General features: G+C 41.9%; 1 protein-coding gene across 1 annotated transcript in view; it reads right to left on the reverse strand.

Annotated features, from left to right (window-relative positions):
* grm5b (glutamate receptor, metabotropic 5b) overlaps positions 1-12,255 on the reverse strand; it is a gene marked incomplete at its 3' end in the record, with an annotated part of 49,894 nt that extends 37,639 nt beyond the window's left edge. The window contains exons 1-5 of the mRNA XM_079224755.1: positions 12,028-12,255; positions 10,991-11,455; positions 10,682-10,796; positions 3,205-3,279; positions 2,544-2,718 (exon numbers count right to left, since the gene is read on the reverse strand). Of these exons, the coding sequence (XP_079080881.1) occupies positions 2,544-2,718; positions 3,205-3,279; positions 10,682-10,796; positions 10,991-11,455; positions 12,028-12,228 (1,031 nt within the window). The 5' untranslated portion in view covers positions 12,229-12,255. The remainder of the gene's footprint in view (positions 1-2,543; positions 2,719-3,204; positions 3,280-10,681; positions 10,797-10,990; positions 11,456-12,027) is intronic.
* Between the last annotated feature and the right edge of the window lie 289 nt (positions 12,256-12,544).

Here is a 12,544-nt window from a genome sequence, read left to right on the forward strand (position 1 = left end):
AAACGAGCCAAGGTGCTTGTGTCTTATACCCAAAAATGCCTGCGCATGCGCGAATCGCCGAACCTTGGCTTTTTGCCAAAAGCCGAACTCCGCACACTCAACATCAGTCAAGACGAAAATCTAAAACATTCTATGGCAACTGGGCCGGGTCTTATAGGCTATGATGTTTTTGACCAGTTCATTAAATTATCATAATTATTAGAGGAAATTTTGGGGGCAAATTTTTTTTGCCCCTCTCCTAGTGATATCAGGGGCAAACTTATAGGGGCAGTTTTGCCCTTTGCCCTCGTGTATTTCGACTCTGGTTACAGGACGGACGGGCTGTTTTCAAAACAGATGTCTTCAACTGAAACTGTCCATCAAACCATCTGCATTGTAAATAATCACAGCTTAAAAACATCTCAAGAAACCCAATCAACAGGTGACACACAGTATGGTTTAGTACTTTACCTCATTCTCAGCAGGATGATGACGATGATGATGATGATGAGTAAGATGGGAGTGATGAAAAATGAGCATCATGGTGGCGATGACAACAAAAATGATGTTGGCTACGATTATGTTACGCATCACAGATCTCTGCGGGAGGAGTAGAATTGAATAGAATTACATTTGTGGCATTATAATGGTAAAAACATGATTATGGGTCCAAACTATTCAAAGTCTATTTTGTTCTTTGCATATTGGCTTGCATAAGTGCTGAATAAAATGTTCATCTCGTCGTGTTTATTACACAGTTGGTATGGCAACTAAAGGGCTGAGAAGAAGTTTTTATGCACACACACACACATATATATATATATATATTGTGGCATCACAAGGGGACATGTAGTGGACGGGCGCTACAAAATGGCCGCCAGGGCAAGAACTACATCTCCCAGCCTGCCTCACCGCTCACCCAGCTGCAGCTGCTTAAGGCACCTGATTGAGGCAGGGTTGGGGACTTGAAAGAGAGCACCTGGGAAGGAGAACAAAAAGGTGGAAGGTGAACCCACAAGCCCCTGGAAGAGGACGATAAAGGAGAGGACCTCGTAGCCTGGATTCACCAGTGTTGAGTTTTGTTTTGTTAATTACCCACTTTCTCCTCCGGGATGTTTTATGTTTCAAACTGGATCTTTTTTCTTGATACTTTGTTGTTTGGACAATACCTTGCTGGTGGGATGGGAAAATAAACCTTTACTTTTTGTTAAATACCCTCTGACGTGCCTGTGTCCAGCTCTCCTTTTGCACTGCCCCAGGCTAGCCTGTCCTAGCGACAGCCTGTGACACTACAAAATATATATATATATATATATATATATATAACACATGCACAAATGTAGATAAAAAACAACCCATTTGGAAGGTTATTTTTGTAAGTGAAATGTAGGAGGAACTCATCTAAGCGAGAACAAAGCTTAATGTGAAAACCAACACTGAAATTCAAAACAGCGCGTCTGTCAATGCGTTATTGTGACTGTATAAAAGGGCAACAATGTCTCTTGCTGTACGGTTTGGCTCGACAGTCTATATGGGTATTTACCGCCATTCAATAGGCTCTCTATGCCTGTGATACAAAGGCTAATGCTACGCCATTTTTCAGAAGCCTGGCAAAAAGTTTTTCTACGAACAAGTCACAGAGGTTCAAAATTAACTAGACAAATTGTTATCTTTAAAAAGGAGTTTATAAAACAAAGTAGACTCAAATAAGAGTTTGGTTTACCAGTCAGAATAAATGTTTCCTGTTCTGTGGTAATGTCAAGCGCTGGCTAAAACTATTTATACAAGTATACATTATGGAGCACACCACCGAATGAATGACCTCATCCACGATATAAAAAACATTAATGCACATTTATGAAAGAAACTAGAAAATAAAATGATCATAAGAAGAAACGTCTAAATCTGTCTATTTTGGTTCAGCTAATTAATACAAAAAATAAAACAATAAGTCACAAAATCAGCAAATAATACCTGCCAGTTTTTCAGTCGGGCAATATTTGAGGCCAAATCAGTCCCCTTCATCTGGAGATGTGTGAAGAATAACAACAAAAAAATGGGAAAATGCAACCAGCACTGCAGGTCAAAGACCAGGTTGAAGTTACTTTGAAGTTTGATAATCACCAGCTGGATGCACAGTTTATGCACAGAACTTGGTTGAAATTAGTAGTGCATATTTACCAGCTGGGCTCTTCTTATTTTAATGTTAATAGCTATGTGTTTATAATCATCAATGGATCTCACAAGAGGGTAATTTTAGAGAAGAGCCAGAGCTTTTCCTCTCCATCTGCCCTTAAAAACATCCAGTGGCAGAAATCCCCAGTGGATCCCACATTTTGAATGTAGCTGCCTGGCGATATAACATGGAAAACTTTTTTTTTTCTCCCCAACTTTCCAAAATGTGATCAAGACTTGAGCAAGTTAACAGAGGAAATCAAGGACCCATTGACACATCTCAATCACATTAATACTTTCCTGGGGAAAACCCTGCAATGTATATCCCTTATGTATGGAGATATACAACTGCTCTTCGTAATACACTACAACTTTGTAGCTCCACTGACCTGCCGATGAGTACGAACTCTCCTACCAGCCCCTGGCGTCTCATAGCCATGAGGATGTTGCGGACAGTCATGCCTTCACAGAAACATGCCACCACCCTGGCTTTAGGCAGGTGGCCCCTCAGTCTCTCCAGCAGCCGATCAAAGCTCTGCTCTCCAGCATTGCTCCAGATTTTACCTGAAAAAAACAACACAAACACACTCTGTGACGGATGCGATGGGTTTGGATCTCTGTTGCTTCATGTGTTGTAAAGTGCAGAGTCTCTTTTGGGGTTTCTTTGTCACAGTTTCTCTATTTTATTGTGCTCAAGTGTCAACCACCTGACACCCACAATGTGAAAACGGGTCTTCGAGGTAATCGAACAACAGGTCGACCTTTTTTGTGAAATGCACTGTGTGTCTTCTTGTTTAGTAGATGTCTGTAAGCTGTGGTGGCAGGTACATGTATTTTAACAGTTGACACCATGGTGTACTGTAAAAAGTAAAAATGCAATCAAATGCAAGTGCTGCTTATTGCTGTTTGTTGTAAAATACTAACAAGCCGTTACACCTACTGTACACCCACAAAAATCCAATGCAGTCTCTGACTTAGCAACACATTTCTGTCCTGTTTGGTATGAACATTGCTTAGTTAACAGTGGTTGTCTTGTCCCGAGTACCTTACCAGAGTGGGCAATACAGATGCCCTCCTTGGCTGCCATGTCCTTGAATGCTTCCATCCCACTTTCACCATAGTTGCCTGGAAAACCATAAAAGGGGCAGGGTGGGGAAGATTTAATTAATTCAGTTTTGTTTTAGAATTACTCAGAAAACAGTTTGACTGCAGAGGAACATGGATGGATGTGTGGGCCAGAGAGACAAATGGATAACGGGGCAATCTGTAGCCAATGAGCATTATTGATTCCATTAAAGGAGCAAATGAACATGGATGGATTGTAGATGGATAGAGACGTATATACTTGCATGCGTATGCAGAGGAAAATGTAAATAATTACAAGTTTTGGCTGACTTCTGCAAACCGAAAGGACATATGATATCATAAATGGTCTGATTCTCTATAATAGACAATTGCCCCCAAACATGCTCACTGCAGTAACTTGCCTGCTACTGCTCGACTCATGATAGCTCAAATTTATGTCAGAGAAAGCATCTCCCCACTGTGGCACCCGTTTCTTTGCCAGAGAAAGTGGGTGACCTGGAATTTATGCTAATGAATGGTTGTACACACTGGCAAAGAATATGATAGGATTCCCCTCTTTAATTTCTCTTCCTCTCCCTTTTATCCCTTCCCCTACTCTGTGTTGACGCAAGAAAACATAAAAATGATCTTTTCCTCAACCTTTTTTTTCTCAATTTTCTCACTTAATGAGGCTGTTACATGTTCTAATGTTTCCTCCTTTTTAAAGAGTATTGTATATTATCAACGATAGAATGCAGTCTAATTGGGTATTATTGATCTGTGTTCTAGCTACATTGAAGAGGCTAAAAGGAGAGGAAAAAAAAGTTATTTAAATAGAGTGAGGGAAAGGTAGACCTAAGATAAAACGGCAGGTCAGAATTGCACACCGAAAAAAAGGGGAAAGAGAGGGAGAGGAAATGTACACAGAAAGTATAAGACATCCCACAATCCCTGACCGCTACTACAGCTCAGTGTGTGTGTGGCGTCAGGCCAATGATGAGTGTGGTGGAGCGAAGTATAAAGTCCTGTAATTAGTGTCTCAGTGAGAGGAATGGGAGACAGATGGTACAGACTGTCCTTCCCCTGCACACATTGACTGACACACACACACACTCTCACACACACACACACACACTCTCACACACATTCATACTGGTACCATCATCAAAATCGATAAAGCTTGTAACCTACTTCACTCTGGTCTCAAAAGGGATTTATGTGTGAGACAGCTCTCTCACACACACACACACACACGTGCACACACACACACACTCTTGCTCACATGCACACTCAGTAAGCCTATCATGTGTCTCTTCATCACTCCATTTCTGCCTCTCAATCTCTCAAACACACATGTACTCCATGCTACTTTATATTACCACCAGCACACGCGCAACATAATACTCATGCTCCCATCCCCATCAAATAAAAGACCCACTCACTGACACGCATTCATCAGTTTATCATCACTGTGGACAGAATAGGAGTCTGTCTGTCTGCTCTTCCTCACCACTGGACCCAAAAGAAACCACATTTTTACACGGTATTTTCCAGCAAACATTGAAATCCTAACTAAGGCATGCAGACTTATCGTCGCTTGATTCGAAGAATATTAACTCATGTCGAGCATGACACTAATCATCAAATGGCTTCATTAACTTTGAGATGGCCTGTGAATAAATACAGTATGCATGCAAAGCAGAGTGAAAAAAAGAATCTTACACTCTTACACACCTGCAACCCCTGCTTCCATTCACCTTGACCACTTTCTCCCTATTGCCTTAAATCATGCCTTTCATTCATTAAGACTACAGCCATTACCTCCTGTGTAGCTTCATGGCGGCCATCACATTTAGGAGCCAAACTCCTCACATACAGCGTGTAGGGACTTGCTTTGTTTCATCCTCTCCGTCTGACAGAAACAACTGGGACATCCAGCACTGAGATTGCACATTCACAACGTCAATCTGTTTTTTATACCCCTTAACCTCTTCGTGCTCTTGTCCCTTTATACTTCTTGCTGGTTTCCTCTCCAAAGCTGTGTAATAATCCCTATATCTAAATCTATCATTTCAATGATAAACAAAAAAAGATAAAAAAACAGCTTAAAGTAATGGGTTTTTTTTAAACATGAAAGAACAAAAAAAAAGGACAAAAATCCTTTCTCGCAGTGTGCTTCTCACATGTTTGCCCCTCTGTCCTCTTCTTCTTTGATCTCTGCTCCTCAACTTGTTATTCATCTGATATATTGTAATAAATTACAACATGCAATCAAATGCAAAGCTGAAGAGTCTTCTGCTTGCCCTTCGTGGAGCTCCCTCTCCTCTTCTTGCTTCTTCTACCCCCGCTTTCTCGTAGCCGTAAATCAGGCAGTACATTTTAAGACACAGAGACAGGTGCTTCTGTGTCTTTTCTCCCATTGTTTCCATCCCTGCACTCTCACCCTTCCTCCATCCTTCTCAATTACCACCCTCAACCACTTGTCACTCTTATCAGGTCTATTACATGCAATTACATGTTCCCTCCCTTTCCCCTCTCTCACTTCTTTGTCAGTTTCTTCTTCTCAACACTCATTCACTCTGGTCACAGCTTCACCCAGAGAAAAACAACATGCACGAAAAATGTAAACATTATGAAGTAAAAGGATATCCTCCTGACAATCCCTCTTCTTCTCTTGTCCTCTCCCAGGTCTCCACTCACCACCGCATATCACATCTGGAGTGTTCCAACAATGTGCAGCTGAATGTCACAAACACAGTAATACCCTGGGGCAGATGCTCACTGACACTCACACTGTGTCAAACACAGAGTTAAACAAGATTACAGAATTATACAGCTAATAGAACACACACACAAACACAAATACATAACAGCATGCATCAGCACACATACTGACTCTGTAAAATGTAATTGTGTTTGTATCAGTATCCGTCTACATTATTGAGGAATTATTAAGCAAATGAAAAGTCAGTGACAGACCTTATATTCCTTGTAATGTTGCCACTTTAAGGCTGCAGCTAACAGTTATTTCCCTAATTGATTAATCTGTCAATTATTTTCTTGATTAATCGTTTGGTGTAGAAAGAGCGTGAAATCCGAATCACAATTGTGATTGTCTTCAAATGACTTGTTTATTAACCACCAACAGTCTATCACTTTTGTAGGATGCAGTTATGCTAAACACAGAGGAGCAGAAATCTCGTACACGTAAAAAATAGCGGTTGTATATTTCTTCATTCATTTCAGAAGAAATGTGCATGTCTGTTATCACATGCAATGGATATAGCTCCAGGCTACAGACAGGCTGCAGAGCAGTTGTATTAACCATAACAAACATGCACACTATTTGCACTGATGCATGTGTGTATCCATATACATGTACAGGTGCATTTAACTACATGTGGTTTTGTAAACTATTTCCCAGAACACATATCCTCTTGAAAATGCTTTTAACCGGGTTTAACGTGGCAACAGCTCAGACATTTTTCTCTCTTAATGACCTTACTAACATCTGTGCCAATAGGAAATCTCTATTTAATACTCCCTCAGGACTGGCACACCATCTATCTATCTTAACAGAAGCCATTAAATGGATTCCCAGAACATGCTGCAATCGCAGTCTGAGTCAATTTGAGTAGATATAGGCCTGTGACCCAGGCTCATTAGAAGACAAAAAGCTCTTGTTATATGCGGGCCCACCAGAAACTGGCCCATGGCCCACTTTTAATCTTCGCTCTTAGACAACACTGCCAGAGACCACAATAAATATGTGAGCATATTAAGTCTTTCTCCTCTTCCCCATTCATTGTACCTTTCTATACACTGCCCGCCCAAACTCATCCCAGTTTAATCTTCCTCAATCCTGTGCAGGCGATGGCAGTTAAATAGGCACAGGCCATGTCATGCTACAGAGACAGCGAGAAAGGGATGATGAGAAAAGAAAACAGAGCAGGTGGAGATGAGTAAAAAAGAAATGAGAGAAAGTGAAAACGATGAAAGGGGAGCGAGAGTAAAGAGGAAGAGGTGGAGAGAGGGTTGGCATCTTGATTCATTGAGAGATTGATCAATTTCAGTTGGAGCGTGCTTGGGGGACACATGTCAAATTTCATGTCAATAATACCCCTTGAGCTGGATTGACTTAAACTAAACCGCGCAACAGAGGGCATTGAGAGGGAGGCAGAGAAAGAGCGACACAGTGCAGGATGATCATGATTCTCTTTAGAGAAATACTAAATGAAGACTGAGACCCAATTGCAACCATGTGGGTGAATTATTATTAATTTGTGTTATGATAAGACCAACAACAGACTGTGATCAATAATGGCCAGACTATGCAGTAATTGTATCTCTAGAGTAGAGGGCATACCCATAAAGGAAGTGGCTGGTGGTGGATTCAAGAAGACTGCTGACAGAGGACAATGTACAGCACCTCCCTTTCCCTTCACAGCGGCTAGTGAAGCAGTTGAGCACCTTCAGCTACAGGCTGGTCTCCCCAAGGTGCCCTACAAAGACTTTATTCCAGGAACTATTAGACTTTACAACTTCTCCTCTGTCTATTAAAGCACAGGCGTCAGTGTTTCTGCTTAAATTCCTCTTCTGACTGATGCAGTCCCACAGACCTCAGCTCAATGAAAACTCATATATGTTGTATTTGTTGTTATGCCTGTTCACCAATGTTTTATGGAATTTACTTTTTAATTCCCTTGATACTGTTTTCAAGTTTATAAATCACATTTTATGCAACACAGTTCATCTGAGTTGCTACATCAACTGCGTAATGACTATCCGTCGGTCTATCTTTTGTGTCTGATTTGTCTGACGATACCAAACGAGGCCAAAGAGACTTGTTCTTCGCTTCACAAATGGAACAGGAACTGTTCAGAAATGTATGAAAAATACTATTTACCAATGAGAAAGCTACATTCACGGCATTGCCCTCTCCAATCATATTATTTAATTATGTCAATGTAATTACTGTCCTGATATTACATGTATTATTCAGATTCTTGCCTATTAGTTTCTATTGTCTCGAGCCTCCAGATGCAAAATGTTAATGTTGAGATTTGATGACCCCCCCTCCCCCATCTTTCTCAATCTGCACACTCTCTCTTATCTAACACAAGGTCTTCTGTGGTTTTCTGGCGCTATAATCAGTGCATGCTTTCCCCATTCTCTCTCCATCCCTTGTCCCTCATCTCCCCCCCCCCCCCCCCCCCACCCCCTTTTATCATCTACCTCTTTTCCTCAATAAACCCATCGTTTTCTCTCTCGCTCGCTCGCTCTCTATCTCGAAAAAGGGGGCAGTCGACCTTGAGGACCAGTTCCAAGGTCAAACATGCATGTCTGAGGAAATACAAACACTCAATACTTTCCTGAAAAGACACACACAATTGCACACACATTGCCAGTAGCACTCTCTCAAACACAAATGCCTTGACACATAAAACGCTCTGTCTTGCCACTAAGATTAATAGCTCACCAGCCAACTCGCTCACTCTCTCTCACACACACTCACACACACACACACACACACACACACACACACACACACACACACACACACACACACACACACCTCATAGGAAGGTAAAAATAAATGACACACTAAAGACACATGTTATGTGTTGTATTCCACCCATCATTGACATAAACAAATGTGGACAGATTAGCAAGTGTCTCAACATCTGCAAAGAAAACCCTTGAATAATTTGAATTAATGATGATACAATTCTGCAAGGGTTAATTAGCATTAATCAATGTTGTTACTAGATTTTAGTCTGTTATATTACCAATCTCTCTCCTTGTATGTATATATATCTGCATACACTCTGCGTGTGTTTGTGTATAACACCAAGGTTGACAAATACTGGAATTAATTTGAGAATAACAACACTGATGTAAATAGTCCTTGCTTACTTGGCTTAAACTGTAAATAACTCCTAAACACAAATCTATCGATTCATAAATCATATTGATTATTATAGAAAATGTATAATTTATAGCTACTGCATTGCTGCAATGTATTTTACTTATTTCTGAACTTCTTTTCCACTGCATTATACCAACACACAATAACAGGCATTTATCTCTCTCTCTCTCTCTCACACACACACACACAAACACACATGTGCATACTCAGTACAGATGTAGTATCAACTCACATACATGCACACCGTTACCACACACACTTACCCTTCATAGCTCAATTCAAATGATGCTGTAATGCCCTCAGGCAATGCCAAAGGCCAGGATATAGAGTGTGCGTGTGTGTGTGTGCGTGTGTGTGTGTGTGTGTGAGACTCTCTTCAGGTTCAACAAGCCTTCTCTCAGTGGAGCCATGAACACACATTGTTACTGCATTGTCCTCCAGTTCATGTAGCTGTCACACATTTCCCACAAATAAACCATCTGACACAACTCACTACCTCCATCAGACTGAGTGAGTGAGTGAATAGGTAAGTGTGTACGGTACATCTCCATTCCTATATCAAAAAGTTGATCACCATTAATTTCCTATGTCTACAGCACAATCCTTCTCCGGTTATCCATGTTTCTCCCTCCTTCATTCATCATTGAGGTATCATGCGTAGTTTTTGTGTCACGGATTCCCCATCGTATTAAGTGTTTTAATCCTGTCTGTCAGTTCTAACCACTCTCCTGTCATTCCAGATCCTGCCACTCACGCCTGATTACCCCTCATCACTGTCACCTGGCCCTCACGCCCATCTCACCTGCAGCCCGTTCCCGCATTAGCTCACTATTTAGGTCCCCTCACTTGCACGCATCCTCTGCCAGATTGTCTTGTCCATTGTGCCAAACTCTCCAAGCATATCTGTGTACTTTTTGCCTACCTGTTCTGACCCCGTTTATGCCTGTCTTGCCGACCTTGGATTTTGTCTGCCCCTTATCGGATTTGTTCGCCTGTTTGTTTGATCTCCTGGTTTTGACCCCTGCCTGAATACACGACTAAAGAACTTTGCCTGCCACCTGCCTCTGAGTTGTGCTTGTGAACTCGATTGTCCACTGTGCCTCACATTTTGAGAGGATGCCTTCGACTTTGAAGTCAATGGCATCTGTTTTTGGATACTACAGCTTCATCAACTTCAACATCTTCAACTCCGGCTGCAATAACTCAATTGTCATCACATTTACGTGATGAAGATAGAAACTTTCATTCTATGCTGCACTGTTGCTCTGGCAAATCTGGATTTCATCTGGATCATTGTATTTGCACCGAAACTACTCCTGTCTTTTTTTCCTGCTTTCCACTTGGACTACGGTTCCATCTATTTTCAGTCACTCTGGATGAGATCCAGGTAAATACAAGTAACGAGGAGTCAAGAATGCAGTTTAGCAAAGCAGAGTATGAGAGAACAAGAAAAAGGAAAAGACAATATGTATGCATGTCTGCGCTTAGAAGAGGAGTTTAAAAGTCACAGACAGAGTGTGTGGGTGGTTGTACCTTCAGTGTGTATAGCAGACACGTAGCTCCAGTTGTATCTCTTGACAATGTCCACCATAGCTCTTGCCTGCTGGGCATCCGACGGCACCACCCGCATAAAGTACTTATAAAGGCTCTGAAACAATGGAAGTAAAATCAATGAGTGGCAGAGTTATAACAGAGCATCTAGAACATTCAGTTAAGTACATTGTTAAATTAAAGTCACATTAAAGTAGTAATTCATTCTCTCTCCCGTTCTCCCTCTAAAATATATAGGCCTACGTCCGTACAACTTCAATGGCCTATTTGTCTCCAGGTACATGGTCTCACCTTATCGCTGAGGTCCATACTGGTGGCAGAGTAGGCAATCTGTGGTATGTTGAACAGCTGTAGAAGGTTCTGGACCTGGATGGCCACTGAGCTTGACCCCGGTCCAATTAAACCCACGATGGGTTTCTTCCCCCGCATTGGAGTAGCAGAGGGGTCTGCACACTTCATCGTCGCTCCACCACCTCCTCCTCCTCCGCCTCCTCTACCTCCTCCTCCGCCTCCCCGGGAACCACCTCCACCCCACTCCTCGGCATCGTCAGAGGAGACGAGCGAATCCCGTATGAACTCGATGCTCTGTTCCAGAGCCACAGCTGAGTGCCAGCAGGAGTCCCGGATCTCGCAGCCCAGGGAGATGTTGGGAAGGATGTGTGGGTCAGTGTTGATGCGGTCCAGTGTGTACATCATGGCCTCCACCCTCTGGATGCCATACTGTTCTCGCACCGCGCCACACTTGCGTTCATGTACCTGTGCAGACAGGGTGGAAGAAATCAAGTGAAATTGAACTGGCATTTAGATGACAATGTTGTCTAAATGTTGTCATTACTGATGATGACATTTGATATTCTGACACATTGTATTTTTTAGCAGCCTGGATGAACAAAAAGACACATTTTCTAACTTGAGCTTTAACACATGCCTGCTTCACTACTGGGCTCATATTGGTTTTATATTCACATGGCCATGTGCAACTAATAACAGTTGAATTGAAAAAAAGCTTAAATGTCAAATAGGTTCCTGGGGAAGCAAGTAGAGTTTGAAAGTTCATGACTCGCACAGAGGTACCTGTTCAACAAATTTAATTTGTTCTTAATTATAACACTGTGTCCAATAGATTGAACATTTGCTCATAAATAATCTCCAATAATCATCCTGAACAATTTTATCCATTTTCTGTTTTAACTTCTGTCACATTTTCAAAGTGCTGCGATCAAATCCCGGCAGAATTACACAAAATCTATTCACAGAACCAGAATTGCTATAACTATGACATACAAACCATCCTGCAGACATAGACAGATGCAAAAACACAAAACTACCTTGTCAGCAGGAGGCTGATGATGGACAGAGAACAAGGCTCCAATGATGATGTCACCAGGTACGTGTGTTACAACTCGCCGTTCGGACTGGGCAGAGTCAGCTTCATAAGATCCCACCCAAATGGACAGAACTAACAGCAGCCAAAGCATCATCTTGGTCCGTTGAGGTAACAAAGGAGAAGCAGATCTCATATTTTGCATCGAGCCGTCACAGGAAACTACTTGTCCGAGAAACACTTTTCCTGGCCATGGCAAAACCTTGTGGCACAGAGGAGTTTTTAAGAATGGACGACAACAATGTATTCCTTTTTTCTGACTTGTGGTTCTCTCCCTCGGATTTCAAGGTGGGACCATCACTGCAACAGCTGAGACAGGTGCAGCAGTGCAACCTGGGAAATTCAAAAGAGAATCTGGGCTCAGTCTCATTGGCTGAAAGAACTTCAGGCTCCCCCAATTATAAGGAAGAGTTAGTCTTCACAGTAACAGGTGACAAACAGACATGTTCACATGAACCTGA

The sequence above is a fragment of the Taurulus bubalis genome (genome assembly GCF_910589615.1).
Source record: "Taurulus bubalis genome assembly, chromosome: 10".
NCBI lineage: Eukaryota > Metazoa > Chordata > Actinopteri > Perciformes > Cottidae > Taurulus > Taurulus bubalis.